Source organism: Aythya fuligula, chromosome 4 (genome assembly GCF_009819795.1).
Source record: "Aythya fuligula isolate bAytFul2 chromosome 4, bAytFul2.pri, whole genome shotgun sequence".
NCBI lineage: Eukaryota > Metazoa > Chordata > Aves > Anseriformes > Anatidae > Aythya > Aythya fuligula.
In genome coordinates, this window is record NC_045562.1 from 6529534 (window position 1) to 6552113 (window position 22580).

Genomic DNA, 22580 nt, shown 5'->3' on the forward strand with positions numbered 1-22580 from the left:
AAATGAATTGTGTACGGAACCATTCCTGAAAGCAGACAGTGAGCCATACACGTGCTGTGAGTGGCGATTTATCAAACCGAGCTGATTGTTAAATAAATGCTCCTGTGCAATTTGTAATGGGTGTGTTTTTGGTTGGTATTGATATGATTGGATCTGACATAGTTGTGATGAGTAATTCAGCTTCATGAGAAGGCAGCTTAATCCACTGCTGTGTTTTCCCCTAATTCCAAGTGGAAGTGCTTTCAGAATGGCCCCAGTAAGGAAAGGGTTGAAATAACTTGGTGCCTGTGTTATTCCCCAGGTTTGCTTAAGGTAGCAGCCCTCGCTTCTGGAAGACCTGCTTCTTTCTTTCAAAACCAACCCATTTCCAAACACGCTCGTGCTTTCCTCCTGAAGGAAAAAGCAGAGGTTTTAAAGTCTTGTCTCATCATATGCCTGTCTCAGTCTTGGAAGCCACGTTTAAATCTCCATTCTGAGAAGCAGGATGGCACTACTGCCTTTGAGATGGCAGCGTGCTCCTTCTGAATGGCAAAAGCGTGGAAAATTCTGGAATGTGATTCTGCTGGGTTGATACATGTATTTCCCAGCCTTGAAAAGTCAGCGCTGCCAGTTGAACCTAGTTATGCTCCAGAAAACAACACAACTGGACTACTGTGTAGCTCCAAAATAAGGTGTTCGGTCTGCTCTATGAGTAGCAGTTGTCCTTTCTATGCAGCGGATAATTTGGAGGTGTTCGTTCATCTCCTTGAGCGGCGAGGTGACTGTTCTTCAGTCGGTAGGAAGGTCTCAGGTTATAGGAAAGGCAGCTCCATTTTGGCAGAGGAACGAGCTACTAATAGGTCCCTCTAACAGAGGAAACATTTCGTGTTTCATTGCTAGAAATAAGCCAATGCTGCAAAATCTGAATCAACTCCAAACTTCAGGAAACCTCAAATTTAGGATTTCCTTTCAGGTCTGTTAAAAGATCCACACTAGCTGCAAAATGGAAATCCTAAACCATGTTCCAAACTCCCTCAAAGTTAGGGATTATTCTAAGGGATCTAAAATTGCACTACTGGAATACTTTTTGGTATTGAAGTTGAGTTTAACGCGCTTATAGCGACTTGGCTTTGCTGTTTAGAAAAATTAAATTTCCGTTTTTTTTTTCTTCCCTATAGCGAACCTTTCTTTGCAGGTGTTTTCTTTTGGTAGCTCTGCTTCTGGCACTAATCCTTCCTCACAGGCTTGGCAGCCAAGTCTTGCTATAGGCATTGCACTGCATTTCTTCTTCTCAGCATCAGCTAGATTTAATCACTCCCCCGAGCAGAGATGGAAATTGAACTTGCCTCCAGCACGCATGAACTTGGTAAATACTGGTGTGATAGGAGGGAGAAAATGGAAAAGGCTGCAAATCCCACTGCAGTTAATTCCTTAATCCAATATTAAGGATCCTAGGTCTGTCTGTACAAATATTGACTACTGTCCAAGAACATAAAAGAAGCAGTTCAGCCTTAAAAGAGATAGGAGCACTTCTCTCTCTGGGAAGAGCATTTAGAAAGAAAATAGGTTTCTTCCATAGAAATTAGAGGTGTGGGTCGCCAGCTGGTGTTTATTTGTGCAGTTATGACATGAAAATTAATTTCATGATGCCATCCTAGTCTGTCTGTCTTTTGGCCACTGCTGTCCTCTGGTTAGATAACATCTGCCCTAGAACACAATTGGTTTGAGTTTAGAGTAGGAAATGATCATTCAAACTCTTACCCACGTTGGTTATAATCTCTCCGCATTTATTTAGAGCCCTAATTACGCACCGGAGCTGAGGTCAGGAGAGGAGAAGGGGCAAAGAGATGCATTTTGTTGGTGTCGAAAGATCAGTTTGTAGGCAGATATTTCACGTTTGTTTCCTAAAGCAAACACGTCAGCTACTCTTACGTGGAAGATGTCATGAGAAAACTAGAAAGCTTGTTAGGTAAAATGAGAAATAAGAACAGAGCCTCTGAGTGGATTTGGTAAGTCAGACAAGTAATTCTGAAACATTCATCCTTCATTTATATCAAAATGCTTTTCACAGAGCTTTACAAAACCGGGTATGGTGCCACTGCTAAAACGTTTCTCTCGCTGGATGGAGATGGAGGCACAAGATCTGCACCAGCACGTATGCAAACTTTGGGGGTGTGGGGGGAAACCCCACCTGATTTCAGAACTCACCGTCCACGTACCTGGTAACGAGTTGGCAGTGGTTCTGTGAGCCTTATGGTGATCCTAAAATGCTGAAGTCCAATTCTGCCCTCACCTGTCCAGTCATTAATCTGGGATAATTCTGCTGAAAACAGCCTAGTCACTAGGGTGACGTGAGTATGGAAGGGGTGCAGGAGAGAAGGGAAGTGGCTGTGTGTTAGACTCCTTCCTTGTGCATCAGCATGCTTACAATGGAGGGCAGTCATTTACCCCTCGAGTGGTGTAGGAACGTGGGCTGTTTCTGTCCAATTTATGCACGTTTTTCTGTGGTGGGGATACTTTCCACATCCATTGTGTTGTTTCCTTCTTTGTTCATGGAAATGGTTGTTATAAGGGATTTTTTCACGGCTCCAAGTCACCCTAAGCTACCTGAGCGGGCGTTTAGTGGTGGCAGATCTCGGTTGCTTTGTAGTGAGACAAATCATGAGGGTCTCCCATCCTCCTGGCTGCTTTCTCCAAACGAGAGAGAGAGTTTTCATGGGGCGTTGCAGCGCGTAACTTCACATAGCACAGAAGAGCACCGGATATTCCTCGCTAGGTAGTAGCTTAAAAATGTGAAGGCAAAGGAATGGTAGTGCCTGGAAAGAGACCAAAGGTTCCCAGGAGTGGCAGGTGGATAACTCTTCAAGGCTTTTAATGACGGCTCTGCAGCTGCAAGACCTAGGTGTATTTCTGGTTTTGGCTGGGGAACGATGGTTGGGAAAGCTGGAGTCCTGAGTTGTGAGGTGCTAGATGTTCTAGCCTTAACTAACACAGCGCTCTGGTCCTGCTACCATTTACCTTGAGACTTGCAGGGGAGGGGACGTGGACTGGGAGATGCCGGGCTCTGCTCCGAGGGAACCAGCCATTGGGGGCATGAGGGTGGCCCGGGGGGCTCAGACCTGATGTGAGGAACAGTTTATTTACTGGGAGAGTGGTCAAACAGTGCAACAGGCTGCCCAGCGAGGTGGCTGATGCCCCAAGCCTGTCGGTGCTCCAGAGGCATTTGGGCGATGCCCTCGTTAATATGTTCTGGCTTTTGGTTAGCCCTGAAGCGGACCCAATGATCACTGAAGGTCCCTTCCACTGAACTGTCCTATTTTAAAAGCTGCATGTGTGCAGGTTTTACATTGCAGCTGGCTGCCTCTAAGCAGAGCTGCCCAGAGAGCAGGTAGGAATGTCAGTGAGAGATCAGGCAGACAGCCCCTCGCTGCCTGAAATTTAACATAACACCACCACCACGGGAGCAGCGGGCTGCAATGGAGGCATCGTGTCCCCCGATGAATCCCGTTTTGGAGCGTGTCACCAGAGTGCTCATTAAACAACACTGGGCCAACAGGGTCACTGGCCAGGGACTTCTCCTCATTTTGTTTGCACGGGTTTAACGCTCTCCTTCCTTCCCTTTTGCAAATAAATCAGTCAGCCTCTTTGCAGAAACTGGGTATTCATCAAAAAAGGATAGGAGAAGTAAAATTTTTAGCAATGTTTTGTTGCTAGTCTACCTATCTAAATAGGTTCCCCTATTCCCTATGTTACTGAGAATTTGCTCCATTTTTAATAATTATTTTAGTGTTGGTCTTTTAATGTTCACATGGAAATGCCCTAGGGAAAAAATGTACTTATTATCCATTCACCGTTTTGTGCTGAGCAGGAAAGGCAGGTCACCTCACTGCTGTGGAGTTGCATGCAATGTGTGTTTGCAGTGCACTTAGCAGAGACCAGCCACTTAATTGGAGAACTGAAGGCAGCCAGAAATGAGCCATACAGCATCCTGGGGAGGGGGAGGAGGAGAAGTTATCCTCGTTTGCCTGATCACTAGCAAATTGGGATCTGTTTTTGCCTGGGTCTTAGGCAAAAGTGTAAAATTCTGGATGAGTAATGTGCTTGTCATCCAGTTTTTAATTACTTAGTAGCTTAAAAACACTCTGAAAAGGAATGTCTTGTTTTCTAGGATGAGTCTCCTGGAGAGACCTACGGGTCTTTGTTAGCTTCCAGGCACAGAATAAAATGGGATGTTACTGAGATGTGAGGATGATCCAAAATGAGTTTTTCTCAGGAGCAGGAAATAAAATGCTTTTATCTTCTGTCAGCTTTCAGGTTGCCTGTATTTGCCGCGTCACCTCGTGAAGTTCTTGTGTCTAATCAAATCTGCAATTTTTCCCATGCAATGTATCAAAAGAACACGTGCAAACCTGACAGGTCTTCTTTGTCTGTGGACGGTAAAGCCTTTTTAATTTGTTCGTGTTTTGCACTGTTCCCACTTAAACCAAAAGCTGAGTAAAACTGAGCTATGGACAGCTCTTGCCATAATCTCCTTCGTATGGCAGCATTTTGCCATCACCCCTAGGTCTGGTTCTTAAAAATGTAGTTGTCTGCTACCGACAGCAAAGTAGGGGATGCCAGCAGCTGTGTTGGACGGGCTCAGCTGCTTGCAGTTGTCCCCACTGGCTGACCCTAACATACTCCCTTTTCTCTGTTCCTCCAGAAGGCTGCTCCTGATGCCCAGGTCCCAGGCAGAGCGTTGTTTTCTTGCGGTTTATTGTCTTTAGAAAGAGATCTCTGCAGAGTTTGTGCTAGGATATCGTAACAGTGTTGTAAGCTTTTATCCAGATTCGTGAAGAGTCGGTAATCTGTTCATGCACGTTACTTTCTGTAGAGTTCCCTGGGATACGGAGAGGTAGGAGAACAGAGCACTCTTTTCCTGCGGCTGAAATGGCCCCGTAAAACTGTAGGTTATTAGGAGCAGGCAGGTACCTAGCACTTTTTTTTGTTTGTTTTGAGAAATCAATATACTGATTTGTCTTTCTCTGCTCCCCTCAACACATTAAAAGTACGCCAGATAAGTCCTGTCAGCTTCAGATTGAATTATACTTTGAAGCATGAACATAAAGTTAATGCAGAAAAATTTGACTGAAGATTTTCAGACCTAGTTTTGCTTTGTGTTAAACATGGAAATTGCTTTACCTATCATCAGAGTTTGAACTAAAACCAAAACTTGTTCCTCAGCAAGATGTCTCCTAAGCCAGAGCCAGCTGCTCAGCTCTTGGAATGCCGCAGCAGAGCACACCTACTCCGTGCAGGTTTTTTCATATTTCATTTCCATGTTTGAGTGACTGCCTAATACATCTTGGCTTTGAAAATAGGCAAAGAAACCAAAATGTTTGAAAAGTAGCAGTTAGGCGCTTCCCTTACATTCCCAGGTTTGATCAACACGCAATCAGATGATGCCAGATACTCAGTTGGAACTTGGCACCGATTGTTCCTCTGTGTAGGCAGACTACGGTGTGTAAACGATTAGTAGTGATTGTGGTGTACCAGCTGGTTGCTATATAGCTAGATACCTTGTGTATTCGTCTGTATCTGTCCATAGGCAAATCAACGCAGAAGCTTTATGTAGATCTTTGTCAGTGATTAATTGGCACTGTCAACACTGAAATATTTCATTCCCCCTCCCCCCCATAATCTTTCTCGCTAACTTAGTTAGAACTGCCAGAATTATGTTTCTGTATGCACGCAGGCAAAGTTGGAGTTAACCGTGTGATTTGGTTTTACTGGGGGTAAGGTATTTTATGGTAAGTTACAAGGTGCTGGTTCTCAGTGCAGCAAGGTCCTAACATGTAACCAGTGCCACAGCTGTTGTCTCTCAGCCTGGAAGAGGGAGAGGTAGCTTCAGAATTTAACATTTCTGGACAACCTTGAAGTTACTGAGATTTTTGGATGGAGTAGTTACTGGGAGTAGAAATCCAAGCTGAACAGAACAAGGAGCTGTCTGAAACATTCAGGACAGATTTCTGTTCTCAACTAAAGAGCTCAGAAGTTTGATAAAGTTTTGAAATAAATGAATGAGGTTCCATGAGCCGTACTTGGTAAAACTGTATTTCGTGGCATACGTATATAAGGTCACCTTGCTAGTCCTGTACAACCTTTCTGCTTTGTTTTCCTTCCTGCCACTCCTTATTTGTAGACGCACTTAATTCATAAAGCTTTCAAGAATATTCTTGGGAAAACTAGTGTTACTTTTCCAGGTGGTAAACTTTGCTGTGTTATCACGATACTACACTTTTGATGCTTTTGTCTAGAATTATTTTACACAAAATATTGTTTTTTTTTCCTCCTTGGTGTATTTTGGCATGGTTTTTATACCTCAAGATGAAGACATTGCTGCTACTTAAATAACATTACTGTTTTTCTTATGCTTGAGCTTGCAAAGCGTGCGAGAATGGTCTCTCCGTGACTTTCCAGCCCTCTGTCAACAGATCTTTAGCCAGCTGCCATTTCCCACACCGTACATTTCTTTCAAATCTGCAGAGCCCAGTTCCCAACTTCGCTCCCTGTGCTAGGCCGAGTGCCCTGAAGTTCCCTGCGCTGTACACGCAGTGTTTTCCTCAGCTTAATTGTGGCTGGCGTGCTGCTAATCGCTGTGTGGGCTGTTAGCTGCGGGCACTTGTACTGAGATATGTAAGAAAATAAGCCTGTCAGCCTTAGCAAGGTTTGGGTAAACACAGAAGTGTGCTGAACTGCCTTCCCAGAAACGCGTGGGCTGGATTCACTCGCTTGTGGATTGTGGCCCAGGAGAAGCCACAAGAAGAGGCAAAGCTCCCTGGAAATCAGGCACATCTCAGACCTGGAGTGAAGCCCGGGCGCTGGGGTCCTCGCTACTGCCCAAAGCAAGTGCTACAGTGACTGCACTGCACGATGATGGGTTCTTTATATTACAGTCAGTAAACAGGGAGCTGTGAAACATGTCAAAGGGAAGAGCTGGTGTGTCTGAGTCTTGAGGCTACTCTGAAAAAGGATCCTACTCAGGGTGCAGGAGCGGAGGCAGAGGGCAGTCCCGGTGCCCAAGGGGCAGCCTGTCTCTCTGGCAAGCAAAATGGCCCAGGAAGGGTCCCCCAGAGCCCTTCACCATCCTCCTCCTCCCACCCCAGGGCCTCTTTCAGGCCTTTTTCAGAAGCCCCCTCCCAGCACGGCCATGTCGGGCCTGGGGCGTGGCGCCATCACTGCGGCCTCCTGATGTCCCTGTGGCATCTGCCCCCCGGGCGTTGTCCTGGCGCCTATAAAAGCCCCTGCGCCTGCCCCCCCCTCGCTGATCCCCCAGGATCTCTAGCGAATGCCAGCCATGGTTGGTCTGAAGAGAACCTGGGGCGACAGCTGCCCACCCCTGTGTGGGATAAAGGCATGGAGCCCAAGAAGAAGTGGAGGAGGTGGAGCAGCAGTGGAGACGGAGCGGCCGCGGCGGATGGTGTGGAGCCCATGGAGGTGGATCCACCTGCGGAGGACGAGGAGCCGATGGAGGTGGATCCACCTCCAGCCCATCTGGTGTGGCACAACACCATCGTGCCAGGGCTGCCACCAGCGAGACAGCACCAGCGTCATCGCAGAACCGCCCGGACTGCTCCGTACTCCCGGCCCTGCCTCCGCCGCCACGCGTAGGGGGGAGAGGCCATCCCGTTACCATCATGCAGGGTTGCCTGCACCATGGCCTCTCCCCCCTTCCCTTCCTCTCCCCCTTTTCCTTCTCCTCTTCCCCTTCCCCCCCTTTCCTGCAGAAGTGTCATCTCGTCTGCACGGAGCCCCAAGCACTGGGCAAGAGCGCACTCGGCTTCCTCTGGGCTGCTGCACCAGGTGACAGGAGAAGCCCTCCGAAGGCCACGCTGGGCGTGGGGTGTCTCGGAGAAGGCTGCCAAGAGGTGCTTGAAGACCAAGCCTGGCCCTGCATGGCTTCTTGTTTGAAGAGTTTATTTCATAAGGAACATTAAACAGATCAGATTATTTTATAATTTCGAAACTTGAGCATACATAAATGCAGAATCCAATAAATCTTGAAAAACTACTTCAGGATTTTTTTATATAGAACTTATTTTTATATAGAACTCATTGCTTTTCTTCCTCCCTAAAACACTTGCTTTAAGGCCTTTTTCTTGAAATAATTTTTTTTTTGCAATTGTGTGCAGGGAATTTAGGTATAACATACAATAATGAGGTGTGAGAATCTTTGTTAGTACAATTAGTGAACGCAGGATGAATTCAGAGTCATGAATTTCACATCCCTAACCCCAAACCATCCAGTTGGATGTTTCAGTACCAGTGCTTTAAGCAGGCTACACCAAGCTGAAGAGCAGTGGAAAAAGATCTGATGCGTGCATCACAGAGCAGGCAAGTTTCCATGTTGACAAATGGTAGGCAGAGCATTATCATTCGGACACTGGCTGGAAAGCATGTTTAGCAAGATGCCGGCTAGTGAGTCTGGGCAGTTGGTATTTTACAGGCCAAGAGACGAGCCCCCGGCCACAGGCCGTGTTCCTTACAGGAGTGCTCTTCAAGCAGCCTCTGACTGCACATGGCAGCAATGTTCACTCCTCTCACAGCCCCACTGCAGTTACAGTGCTGCGCTCACTCTGACCTCTGAAGCCTGATCGTTTCCCTAAACCTAGCCAGGTATCCCCTCCATCTAAATACTTAATATTCTTCAAAGAATACCAACCTTCTGCAGCCCCTAAAAGTTTAACCATGGTTCAGTGGTGTAGGAAGCAGAAAGGAGAGGCTCCCAGATACGACGTGGCTTGCTCAAAGACAGGAAGGAAGTCTGAGGCAGAAGAAATTATTAAAGGTTGAGCCTTGGGGTCCCACCCGTGGATTCCCTTTTCTTTCTCAAGGTCCTGTTACCTGCTGCCTGTCTCATTGTAGATTCCACTAAGCTATTAAAAACTGAAGCTAAATGGTTATGAGATAACGATAAAACTCGGATGAGGCTTTTGGTTTTCCTTTTGTTTCCTTTGGATGCGAATGAATCATCAGTTTTGTATGACTTCGTATGTGTTTTAGTCTCTTTTTAACCTTTTGTTAGGTGAGAGTTCTCTGCAGAGTATACAGAAACTGGCCAGTAGGGTGCAGGAGATTAAGAAAAAAAAAAAAAAAAGAATTAATCTTTTTCCCCCCACTTCCCTTCCACCCCTTGACTGTTATTCGGGAGAAGAGGGCTTACACCAGTTCCCAGTAGCCCTGCTTATTTGAATGAAAACATTTCTAACCCTTCGCTTTGGCAGTGGGCTGTGTGTCCCCATTTTAGTTTTGTAGGTAGAAATGGTGCTTGTCACCTTACTGATTGAGCATTGGAGTCTGGCTGTAGGGTGGCAGTTTTGCTGCTTCTCCAGGACGTACGGCCAGCTCTTTTATAGGTGCCTTACAAATGACTGGGATAAAAACATCCAGTCAGAAAGCCATGCTATATAAAGCAGGAACTGAATGGGGCTATTTGAAGTCTATCTGCAAGAAACATTAAAATGGCAGTTCAGGTAATTAGTTTTACTTCACTGAACAACACAGGGAAATGATAAACCTGATTTTATACAAGGTGTTGCGTGTTGTCAGAGTGAAAAACTGCCTGACAGCTCCATTGCAGATGTCTCAGCACGCGTTTCAGGAACAGACACTTTGTCTGTCTGTCTGTCTCTTTAGAGTAGGGAGAAAGGCCAAAGCCTTCAGTTCCTGGAGTGCCAACGTGTTCCTCTTCCTCCAAGACCTCCAACTTATGAGAAGTGATTCTGAATCAAAGTAGGCTGCTGCTGCGTGCCACATATATAGCCGTGTTGTAAAGACACTGGCAGGTATGTTGGGTGACTTTGAGCGTGTTTTTTTGGGTGACTTTGAGGTATGTTTTTGTTCCACCTATAGTTTTGACAGGTCAGGCAACAGAAGAACAGATAGTGATTAAACCTCGCAAATTAGTAGCTAAGAGTAAAGACCACTTCTCTCCTACATTGCAAAACGTTATTTTGCAGAGAATATAGCAAGACAATTTACTAACTCCAGTCGCGATCCATGCTAATAAACTTACTTGCTACAAACGTTGTTGATGTAGTGTACGATATTTTCTCTGATGGAAGCGCAGCAATAAATATTGACTGAATTAAATTATGGACACAGGGTTGTAGTGAAGAGGAACTTTTAGCCAGAAGCTATCAGGCCTGTGAGCTGAGCTTATGACTGAAGCAATCATTCAGATATGTTCTAGTGACTTGGCCTATGTTATATTCCCACATGTTGAGTGTTAGTAAATATCTTAATGCTCTAAAGGAATTAATTAATATTTGGTATATTCTGCTATAATCTTTTAGTAGAAACATTGATTCTGTTTGGGATAATTGCCAATTACTTTATGAGGAGGGTATTATCTTCTGTGAGTTGTGTTCTAACAGGAAAGTCAAAACACAGATTGTACATGTGAAATGGGTATGAGCATTGCTCTGGAGCAGAATGCTGACACAAGACTCCAGTGCAATTTATGTTCTGTGTGAACTGTAGTTTCAGCACTCAAACTGTACGTTAGTGCAATGTTGATCTGGTGCGTAAGGGCAGGAATCCCTCGTTTCTTTGAGGGAATGGAGCAGTTGGTTACTTGGAAGTAGCAATGTAAGAGGTAGTATCTTGGAGTAATAGTGCAGTAGGATGCCAGTGCTCATTCAGAAGACAGATCAGAAATTCATTAGTACAGGATTTAGGTAATAGTACACAAAAGGAAGCCTCATTTAGCTGTCTAGTAAAGTCACAAGATAATCAACTGATGTATAATGCTAAGCTTCATGGTTTCTAGTGGTAGTTGAGGTTTGCTTGTTTGGCTTCTCGTTCTTGTAACCTCTGCTGAGAAGATTTCTGTGCACAATGAGCTAATTATCCATGTCAACTGATTATATTCACATGCAATTCAGCATTCAGTTGTGTTGAATTTTGACACAACTCATTTGTACAGAAAGGCCTAGCCATCTGACTGTCATCCCCTAAAGATGTCCTTGAAATACCATATTGGTAATTAACACTAGAAAATAAAGCCCGATCACAGTGGGAGAATGAGCATATTTTATTTCTGTAGTGTTTTAAAATGAGAGGAGCAATACCAGTACTGATAATAAGGGTGGAAAACGACTGGAATGGGAAGGAAAAGTAACATAACACAGGGAGTGGCAAAATGGAAATAATAATCTAGACAAAAGGTAAGATAAATTGAATCTTATAAAATAGAAATAGAATCAAAAAATAAATAGAATCAAAAGTGAAGATAAATAGAATATAGCTGCGAGAACTGAACTTGTTTTTGTGGAGTGCCTAGGGACTCAGTAATTGAATTAGCAGTACCATGGTAATTAAAACTTTGGGCAGCCTAAAAAGTGCCTCCATCCAAAAGGTCCAGCTGGGTAACAAGGCCACTAACATTCTGGCAAATGCGAACGTACAGGGAGCTTTGCTGTCAAATGCAAAGTTGGCAAAGTAACAGTTTTCACAAGTGAAGCCCCAAAGCCCTTTGCAAGAGTGATGAGCATAGGAGGAATTCCTCTGGGACACGTAATTAGTGTTTGGAAAATTTGTCAGATGAATGCATGTATGAAACCAAAATGAAAAATACGATTGTAGCCAAGACTAAAAATCCTACTATTAGCTTATGTTTTTAAACTGTGTGAACCTGTGCATGTTTCTCAAGGTTGTTGGGAATGCTTAAATGACTTTTGTTTGCTTGCTTGTTCCTGCTCTGTCAAGAAAGGTTACATTTCCTTCTCAGGGTTGCTGACTTTGTGGGAATAAATTATTTCCTTTGAGGCAATTTGAGTGACGTTGTCTAGGAGATTTCACACTTTTCTTTTTTGGAGGCTGAAGGAGGGATGAAAGCTCGGCCAGATATTTAAAATAGCATCGTTCCATTGTGCATTAAGAACAACCATCTACTTCAAACCAAGGTGTAACAAAGTGTGCTTGAATCCGAATCTTTCTATGGAGAGGAAAAAAATAATCAAATGGCTATTGCTCAGTGAAGCGTTACATCTTATGGCAGATAAGTGGATGTTTTGTGATGAGTATAGTTCTTATTTAAACAAGTCCGTGATCCTTGTGATTGCACATAAATCTTCAGATGTGAGTCACTAATGTAACATGCTCTGTCTGAATCTGTAAACAAATGAATAAAAGCTCCATGATAGCAGGTGCTGACCAATATCCTCAACAACATGTCAGACTTTAGTATCGGGATGACTGTTTAATTGCTGCTACCTTACAGGAAAGTGGAAGACTGATCATACCACAGATCCACAAAGCACCTAAGGAATGTTTTCTCGCAGCTCTCCAGGTGAATCATAGAATGGCCAGGGTTGAAAAGGACCTTAAAGATCATCTAGTTTCAACCCCCCTGCCCTGGGCAGGGTTGCCAGCCACTAGAGCAGGCTGCCCAGAGCCCCATCCAGCCTGGCCTTGAATGCCTCCAGGGATGAGGCATCCACAACCTCTCTGGGCAACCTGTGCCAGTGCCCTCTGAGTGAAAAACTTCCTCGTAACATCAACCTAAATCTCCCCTGTCTTAGATTAAAACCATTCCCCGTTGTCCTATCAGTATGACCAGTTTGCAAGGCAGTAGCGGTTGATGTCCTTCTCCAGGAGCCTCTGCTGGCTACCTAAGCCTCAGGGCTGGCAGGGACTTGGCTCCACCAGTCTCTCTCCCTCTCACACTGCCTAATGCTCCTCAGCCTCTCCACCTCCTCCTTCAGTCCAGACACTAGGCTGAGTAAATCATTCACCTGGTCGCATCTTGACACAGGTGTTGTCTCTGTCACCCTGCAGTGCAAGGGCCAGGCTCTGGCACCTGTGCATTCGCATGTTTCTGTGGGACCTCTCTCTGTGTCTCCACACTTTGCTTGGCAAAAACCTTCCGCAGGGGTGCAGCCATGGCAAATCAGCAGGCTCGCTAGTACTCTCTACAGTAGCTTCCTTGCTAAAATTTGCGTCCTGTTTGCGGCACTCCCTAGGGACTGCTGTTATACTGTCAGGTGTTGGCCGCCTCAGCGAGTGGCTGCAAAATGGCGGCAACGCCCGGTGGAAACGGCCCGCTGCTGGCGGCTCTGCGCGTACCTCGTCAGCCGCCCTCACGAGGGCTGCCGGGCCCTGGCGGCTCCCTCAGCTGCCTTGAGTGGCCTCAATGCTGGAGAAAAAGCCCTAAAAGAAAAAAAAATGCCCTGCCTGCCTCAGTTCCCCGCTCCGGTGAAGTGTTCGACTGTGAGGGACACAAACGCTCCACTCTTCTTGAGAGCTCGTGACAGAAGCACGGTTGTAAGTAGTTCTTAGTTTGCCAGCTCAAGTGGTGAAATCCAAAGTCACCATCTTTACTAACCCTTGTCTGAAATGCTTGTGGGGGGATGGATAGACCTTCTGGTTGTTTCCCAGCTTAAAAGTGGCAGGTGCTAGAACAGAGAAGCTGATGTTTGCCCTGTTGTTTGCAGCCCCCTTAGTCAAATTCTCAGAAGCAGAGGCTTTTCATTAGTACTGAAGCTGCCTGTCTAAAACAAAACTTTGTGTCTTAAGGACTACTTATTGGTCTATGTCAAATCCCACACCCCCAAATGTACTGTGTGCTATTGTTTATTTTCCTAGCATTTTCACTGAGTGGGGCAGGCCTTGCAGTAGCGTAGCAGAAGTCCAGAACAGCACCAATTTTCATCTTGCATAGTAAGTTCCCCTACAAAGCCTAATGATTATGAATAGCTTTGTGTTATGTGATTTATTGTTGCAGTTTAACAGGTCATTGGGAGTGTTTTTAGTAGTATAGGCAGGAGTGCTTCCTACTGACAGTAAGCTTAATTTGTTAAAATGATTCAACTTCCAGCCTCTATTAATAAAAGGAAAGGTTAGTAGATAAACTGCCTTTATAACGAGGTGTTGGAGTCTTACTTTCTGTTAAGATGGACCAAACCACAAGTCACTAGAAGCATAATTAATGAGAGTATCACACCTAAGACAAAAGGAACACAAAAAGTTGAGTAAAATCATCAGAAAATACTGTTCTAATATGAAGGCTGGTTCATTATGAAGCCTTCTGTGCTTACAGCAGGCTAAGTTGTATGGAAGCTGATGGTTGTGAGTAGCAATGGGCAGCGCTGGTAGATGGGCTGGTAGGACTGCTCCCACGGGTGTTTGAGGTGGATGTTGCTAAACATGGCCATGCTGTCCGAGAGTGCAGAGGAAGCTGTTGAAGAGATGCAGTCTTAAAGTGGCACTTGGATGTAAGTATTTCTGTTTTGTGACTGTAAGATAATTATTGGCAATACAGTGTAACAACAGATTTTTTTGGGGAGGGGGATAATAGAAAACCATACTTTGCGTGGGAGAGGAAAGGCAGATTGTCATTATGTTGGCTTGGTTGTAACAAAATGGAAATTTGCTGGAATTTTAACATACTGCAAACAAGAAGTTGCACTATGTTTATGTTCTACCTAAAACCTCGCCGACTTTAGCTGGATGCATATGCTTTGTGGCCAGATCTCGCACTCGTGGAATCCTATAAAGGTGTGTCTGCAGAGGCGCTTCTTTGTTATTTCTGAGAGTGACGTGAGGATGCTTTTTGTGTGATGTGACCACGTTATCTGAAGATGATCTCTATTTTCATGAGGCTGAAGTACAGTTTTGTAGCAAGAGGTGCTCTGTTGAAAGGTTTTGGAGCAGATCACCTGGCTGTGGAGGTGGATGTGTTTCAAACTGCAGAGGCAAAGATGAACCTCCTGCCAAGGACTCTTTTTGGGGGAAGCAAGTAATTCTTGCATCAGACTGCTTTTAGACAGTGTGCTGCTTTTCAGGTATTACACACTGATGAACAGGGCTGGCAACTCTCAAATAGTTTCACAGTTTAGAAGTGAAAATGGAGTGAGGAGCCAACAGAGATCAGATCTTCACCTTGGCAACTCTGTTTTATCACAGATCGGTTTAAAGATTTTGAGGGCACAAGACCAGAACCCGAATATGCCAATCCTAAGAATTTCCTAAGATTTCTTAATACCTGTGTAAGAACACCAATGTGATGCTACGTATTTACCAGAGGTACTACGTGTGCATTTACTTTTTTTTTTTTGGACCCTACTTACGCTATGTTAAACTTTTCTTTTGATCTCCAGTATCCAATAAATGCTATCACAAGTCTGAGAGTCTGTCACCAGTTCAGTCTTTTGCTGTAGGTGAATGAACACTGAGGCAATATCAAAGCTCATAAAAGTCTGTAGCTGTGACAGCTATAAAATTCCAAATAAACACTTTATAATACTTTTTAATACTTGTGTTCCATCTTCAGTTTCTACTAAAATCAATCAGAGTTGGGAATGCTCCACTCCTTATGAAGATACTATGAAACCAGCAAGCACATTATCAGGATACTTCCTGCCTGGATTAAATGCATGACTAGTTTAATATCTGCCATTTCCAGATAGGCAGAAAAGAATTCTGTCAAATCCCAGAAGCTAGAATGAAGACCTGAGGTCTTGGTTAATGAGGAAAAAATAAATAAATGTTGCCCTTGTAGTTCTATGTTGCATTTTATTCTAATAAATGGAGAGCAAGGGAGGCAGAGGAGACTGTAAGGAAGAAAATAAGGAGTACCATGCATATTCCAGGTCTATTTTACTTTTTGAGGTGGTATCTCTGGACGAAGAGGAGAGGAAGTGCCAGCAGAAGGTATTAATGACAGGCTCAAACTTTATAACTGCTGCTCAGCAGTGGGATAAATGTATTTATATGTATTTATGATTTTGCAGATTCAAAGAGAGTGCTTTTATCAACAGTATTTGTCCCAGTGGAATAGTTTCTGGTGGTGGAACGTGTGTGTTTGTTGTTTTCTGGCTCACAGAAATGAATCAGTTTGCAGAGTCTTGGATGCAGGGTAGATTTTCTCTCTCCCAGTTAGAGGCAGATTTAGTTCTGTTGTATGGTTTCAAAGGAAGGATAAACCTCAGAAGTTCTATTGCAATTCTTTACAGCCGACTGCTTATCTTCTGTGGTTCTGAGAGCTTCTCTTTCTTCAGAAGTGGTTATTACTTGTTGTGCTCCAAGTGAGAAGGGGAGCTGACAAAATCTGGAGAACCTGGTTCCCCATGTCAGTCGTGTGCTCTCATCCTAGGTGTGGCAGGGCAAGTAAAGATAACGAAAGTATGGGTGCATGAAAGGCAAAGCTAGCTGCTTCTAGTACTTTTACAAGCTGTAAAATAAACTGAAGAGGGGGTATGACTTTCCTTCTGATTTCTCAATTCCAAGTACCCTGCGTTGCATGTTCCTTCACCAAATCTATGGATGTTGTGTGGGGGGGCAGCACATAGGTGCACTGGTCCGGGATTTTCCTGCAAGGTGAGTTATGGCCCAGGCAGCCAGCATAACCTCCCTGTTCCTTTCTTTGCTCTAGCCTTGAATTATTTTACCACAGGGAGGTGGAACTACGCCTAGTTGTAAAACAGGTGTCAGAAGATGGTTACATGGCAAAACACAAATTTCCATTAGCTAAGTGAGGGGAAAAACATCTTTTGAGCTCCTCTGCACGTGTGATGGAATAAGGTGTTTTGTTTGTGAACCTTTCCAGCCAACCCCATGTTGAAGTTTAGTGTGACACCATCGCAGAAATGCATTTCCTTCCTCAGCCGTTCTCTGTGCAGACAACAAAGGGCTCTGGAGAGCTCCTCCTGCTCCCTGGTGCCATTGCACTGGTGACAACGTCCTGGTTCCGAAGCACTCGGTTGGATGTAGAAAGTGTTACTTTTATTAATCAGCTCACAGGCTTGTGGTATGAAATGAAAAATGGGGATAATAAAGGCAACATTATTTTCTTTCAGAAAGCAAATTTGCTTTTGCTAACGTTGGGACATTTGATTTAACTGTCACTGACTCCTGTAGTTACTCTTCCCATAAACCTGTTAAGTGAGTCAAAACCAGCTGACGTTACAGCAAAATGTGCCTTACTTATCAAAATGACATGGGAAATATCTGCAAATGACTTGGCTTGGCATTTTAATATTAAAAATGAAGTAGAGATCAGCGTAATGTAATGAAGTGTTTCATGTTAGTAGAATTACTTTTTGGGGAGATAGCATTCATCCCTGGCTTCAAAAGCCAGCACGTAACGTTCACATGCTGGACCAGGAAGCTCCTTATTTGCTATGTACTATGAAGAGTTTTCAGTGTACGTTTTTACAAACATTTTTCAGGAGACGATTTTGTGGTCTGTTTGCTTGAATTCCTGGCAAAATTTGTCTAATCTGTGAAATATGTCAAAGTACTATGCCTGTAATGACTCTAAAATCTATTTCTCCTTGAATAGATATTTGTCTTGGATAACCTTTTAATTGCAACTTTTCTACAACTTTATTTGTCTGTAGAAATAAAAAAAAACCCTTTCCACCACAAAGTTGACTCTCAAAAGCTACAAATATCTTTCTGATCCTCTTGAACTGCATTTCAATTGCCATCTGATGTTTTGGGCTCCATAAGCCCCTCAGATGAGGCCACGTAAAACTGCCGTGAGATACCCACAGGCGGTATATGATTTACTGCAGTTGGATACAAGGATACACAGTCCCAAACTTTTAAATGGCTGTTCAGTACTCCTTTATCAGGAGCACAGTTCTTCCAGAAAGTGCCTGGATTTATCAGCAAATCGTATAAAATCGTATATAAGCTGAACGTGAAGCTATTTTCAGTTTAATGACTTATGCAAAGGTCAGATGTACTTCAGGACTGAAAACTTTCAACTTGAGGTTTCCTTGGAGCCTTCTCTTCCCCAGGCTGAACATCCCCAGCTCTCTCAGCCTGTCTTCACAGGAGAGCTGCTCCAGCCCTCTGATCGTTTTCATGGCCCTCCTCTGGACCTACACGAACAGCTCCACATCCTTCTTGTGCTGGGGGCCCCAGAGCTGGGTGCAGTGAATCCAACAGCTAGGAAGAGATGTGTTCCTTTAAACACCTCTTACAGGGAGCTTGCACTCTATTTGCACAGTTTGTTTGTGAAGTATCAGATAGATTGTGAACCTGGATTACCCACTCAGTGGGGAAACAGGGGAGGGTCCTGTCATCAAAAGGTATATAAACTGTGTTTTGGAACTAGTAGATGTGCTCTCTCCTGCTTGTGGGGCGCCTGCCATTGCAATCGCAAATAAATTACTACTTCACTGAGATCCTCACCTGAGCCTAAGTTATTGGCTATGGAGTGTTTCTCACAGGACCACAGTCAGACACGTGTGGTTTGCCAGACAGTGAGGGAGCTGCGGGCTCCTTTACTGGTCCAACTGCTACGCCGTGGGCACCTCTGCTGGTACAGCCATCGAAGGCCTTTGCTGTTCTGCCCCCTGCAAACCTACAACCTGAACGTGCCTTTTGGCCCAGGCCTATTGGCCTTGAAAAGGAGATGGATATGCTTTTCTTTGATCCGGGAAGAACGGGATACAAAAGGCCTGAAGACCGAGTTGCTTGACAACTTAAAGCGAGACATATTGTTCAAAAGGAATGGGAAAATGGAGATTTGTATGTAATCAAGAAAAGGAGTGGAAAATGGAGACTGTTGAGTCGTGGAACTTGGAGGATTGTTTGTTACCTTTTCTGATCGTGAATAGGTATAGGTGTACTCGAGTGTACTAAGCCATGGAACTTAGAGGATTGTTTTGTTACCTTTCCTGATTGTACGTATATATAGGCATACTCGGGTTTAGTATGTAAAGCAATGTTCTGTATATTTAGAATGTTTGATGTTTGTGTGTGCGTGTTGGTGGAGCATAGACTCCCCGCACACCCAGCGCTGTTTACTTCCTTTTATACTTTTTAGAAATATTTGTTTCATAAATATTACAAAATTCAGATTGAGTTGAGATCCTATTTATAACAAGATCGGAAAGGCTGCGATTCCTCAAACGCTTCTGTAATAGGCACTTCAGAACCTAGTTACACCGCGTTAACGCCTCAACGAGCGGGCTCACGCCTGGCGGGCGGCCATGCCGCGCTCCCTGCCTCCCCTCAGCCGCCTCCCGCGTCCCCGCCCCCACGGGCGCCATCCTTTCCCGTCAGCGAGCGGCGCGGGCCAATCAGCAGCGGCCTCGGGCCCAGTTCAAACTGCGGCGGCGGTCGGGGAGAGCTCCTGGGGCTGCTGAGGCGCCGCGGGGATGGCTGACGAAGGGGCCGTTACCGTCTGCGTGCGGCTGCGGCCGCTCCTCGCCAGGTGAGGGCGAGGGCGAGGGCGAGGGGCTGGGCGGCGTGGGGGTGCGGGTGGAGCTGGTGAGCTTAGCGGGGTGCTTTGTCTCGTAGGGAGAGCGCTCTGGGGGACGAGGCGGCGCCTCACTGGAGGAGCGAGGGGAACACGGTCTCAGAAGTGAGCGGTGCCCGAGCCTTCAGCTACGGTGAGTGTGTGGGAAGGAGCAGCTGGGGCTGACGCGGGCCTGCGGGATGCACGGCCGGAGTGCGCGCTGACACTGCTTGCCGTGGCGTTGGCAGCATCGCAGCTCTCTCGTGTGGTGTTTCCCGGCCTCGTAATGCCTCAGGGGTTGTGTCTGCGGTGTTTGCGTGGCAGTGCTGGCCAGGAATTCTCCTTTGGGAGTCGACGTCCTGCTCTCAGCGCCTTTTGCTGTGCTGGTCTGCACTGCAGAGTGTTGTTGGAGCTCTGTTGGTATGGAAGCGAGGTGGAAGATGCCCTCTGTAGCGCTCCCATCTCAGGGACAAGTGGCTGCGCTGAGCCCAGAGCACTGGGGTGACGTGCACGTGAGATCCTCTTGCTTGAAGCATCTTCCTGCTGATCCACCGTACTGCCTCCAGACACAATTTTTCCAAGTCTTGTCAGGCTCACAGTCCTGATACGTAGATCAGCCTTAACTGTTTTTAGGGTTGAATGGGACGACTGTATCTGTCATTCTTAGTTCCTTTGAGGCTCTGTTGTCTTTGCATTGTCGCTTTTGGTGTTGAGTTTAATCTTTTGTTCCTGAAGTCTGGCACAGTAGTGACACAATTGTGTTTTATGTCTAAATTATCCTATGAAGACTCTGTCCATGATACAATAATTGAAGTCAGCATTGCTGAATAAGACGACGGCTTGTTTTTGACTTGCAGTGCTATGTTCTTATGTGCTTTCTTTTCTTTTTTCTTTTTATTTTTTAAGATCGTGTCTTTCACTCAAGTGACAACACACAGCAATTATACGAAGGTGTAGCTGTTCCAATTATACAATCAGCTGTGCAAGGATACAACGGTAGGTTTTACAATTGTGTTTTAATCCTATTTGTAATGCAGTTTGGAAATAGTCAGTAAGACTTAATCATCTTCCTAGGCACGATCTTTGCCTATGGACAGACCTCCTCAGGGAAGACGTACACCATGATGGGGAACAAAGAGTCTGTAGGCGTTATTCCTAAGGCAGTCCAACATGTCTTCAAACTTATATGTGAGGTGAGTAACTCCATGAAATTGAGGTGACTGAAAGGACTAGCAATATTTTGGAATGTTAAAGGAAAACTACTTTTAGCATTAAGGAGTTTGTGAAGAAAATGAACAGTTTATATTGGAGGATATGTTGCACTCACTTTGCTAAGCTTGCAGAGATGCCATTGGTTTTGAAAAGTAAAAAAAAGTGAAATAGTTGGAATCAAATCAGTAACAAAACAGTTGCTTTTAAGCTTGCCAATACGTGACACTTGAATCACAAGCTTAGGCAAGGTGATGTGCAGCTTTCTTCTTTGTTTTTCTATTTTAAAACTTAGCTACGAAATACTAACAATATTAATGACATCAAGGAGAAAGTACAAACTGAAACGTTATTTGCAGAGTATTTGCTTCTGCCTTGAGTATTTCGGGTTACCAATATTGGTTATGTGAAATGTTCCCTGCTTCTTTGAGGTGCAGAATACCTTAGGGTCTACAAAAGCATTTAAAGCCAAGTAATTAAAAAAAAACCAAAAAAACTAAATTTTCTGTGGTGCTGTAGTCTAGTGTGTGGCCTTTCCTAGCAAAGTAGGTCCGAGAGAGAAGTCAAGCTACGCCAAGAAGAGAGAAAAGAATTAAATATGGAAAGGGGAGTTGAATTGGCCTATTGTCACGCTTCTGTAGACCAATTAATTTGCTTTTATGACTTAATAAGCGTGATACACCATTAATGCAGCTGGAAGGAGATGGAACAGAAGGAAATGCATCTGTATTTTTAGATGCTCACATGCAAAGGGCAAAGAAGTCTGTGGAATGGTATCCAAGCATATAGCTTTGAGTTCAGAGTACTGTAATTAAAAGGTGTTCGTTGTTTAGTCTGATCTAATTTGCTTAATATTGTTTTTATTTCCTCTTGCGATCATTAGATTCCAGACAGAGAATTCTTGTTAAGAGTTTCCTACATGGAAATCTACAATGAAACCATTACGGATTTGCTTTGTGATATCAGGAAAAAGAAGCCTCTAGGAATTCGTGAGGATGTTAATGTGAGTGGATATTATGTTAATGTAAGAAGACATAACAATTTCATCTGCTTGAGGGGAAAAAAAAGCTTTGAAGCATCTAGGTGAAAACATCTCCTCATCAAACTGTAATTGTTATATTCAAAGACAGCAGAAGGGCACTTTCTGTAAGAGAACAGCAACAGTGAAGCTGGGCTTGCTGTTGCTGACTTATCTTTATAAATGTTTATAAAATGTAGACTTCATTCTTGACGTTTTCCAAGAGAGTGTATTTTATTTAACTAAAACAGTGAATACTTGGGATTTTTCTAGCTAGTGGAACTACAAACATGGTATTGATTCCCTAGCTCAATGCGTTAGAAGTCTTCAAAAGATAGAAAGATGCTATTAAAGCAGCTCTGTATGTCATCTACAAAGTGGATAGAATTTTCTTCTACTGAAATCGCAGAAAAGTTATCAGAGTAGTACTATCCAGTAAAATAATCTGTAGGGAAAAATAAAATAATGCTATCCTTATGTTCTTGATATCAAGCTTTGTGACAAACTGTTTTTGTTTTTTAATTATTTGGATCAATGCTTTTAGAATCTGGGAAGAGGGGGGACGTATAAGCTCCATGATTATGGCCTTTTAACACTTCCAGATATATCTTTCTGGACCTATTCTGAGGGAATCTCCCTTACCGATGTAATTTTTAGGATGGTTGCTGGAGCTCTGGTTTTTGTCTCTTCAGGTTATAGTACTGTTATACGTCTAAATATAGGTTATACTGTTATATAGGTTATAAATATATATGTAAATATAGGTTATATTATATATAAATATATGTAAATATATTATAAATATATGTAAATATAGGTTATACTGTTATAGGTCTAAATTTTCCTCTCTTTTTCAAGAGGCAAACTAATGCAAAAATACATTCAACTAATCTCACTTCCCTTTAAAAGTACAGTCATAATTCTTGGTAATGTTACCTTAATGTATTCAAGTGAAGTATAAATTTCAGTAAGTTATTTATTACTGGTTTTTACCTTTTTTTGTTTGTTTGTTTGTTTGTTTGTTTAAGAGAAATACATTTGTAGAAGACCTGATTGAAGAGGTGGTTGTTTCCCCACAAGAGGTTATGGAATGGATCAGGAAAGGAGAAAGTAAGTTGTTTAACCAGTGTCAGCTGATAT

At 44.0% G+C, this 22580-nt stretch overlaps 1 protein-coding gene across 1 annotated transcript in view; it reads left to right on the forward strand.

Moving 5' to 3' along the window:
- Positions 1-19108: 19108 nt before the first annotated feature.
- LOC116488699 (centromere-associated protein E-like) overlaps positions 19109-22580 on the forward strand; it is a 31972-nt gene continuing 28500 nt past the window's right edge. The window contains exons 1-6 of the mRNA XM_032186502.1: positions 19109-19189; positions 19276-19367; positions 20120-20209; positions 20288-20406; positions 21306-21425; positions 22469-22550. Coding sequence (XP_032042393.1) covers positions 19134-19189; positions 19276-19367; positions 20120-20209; positions 20288-20406; positions 21306-21425; positions 22469-22550 — 559 coding nt within the window. The 5' untranslated portion in view covers positions 19109-19133. The remainder of the gene's footprint in view (positions 19190-19275; positions 19368-20119; positions 20210-20287; positions 20407-21305; positions 21426-22468; positions 22551-22580) is intronic.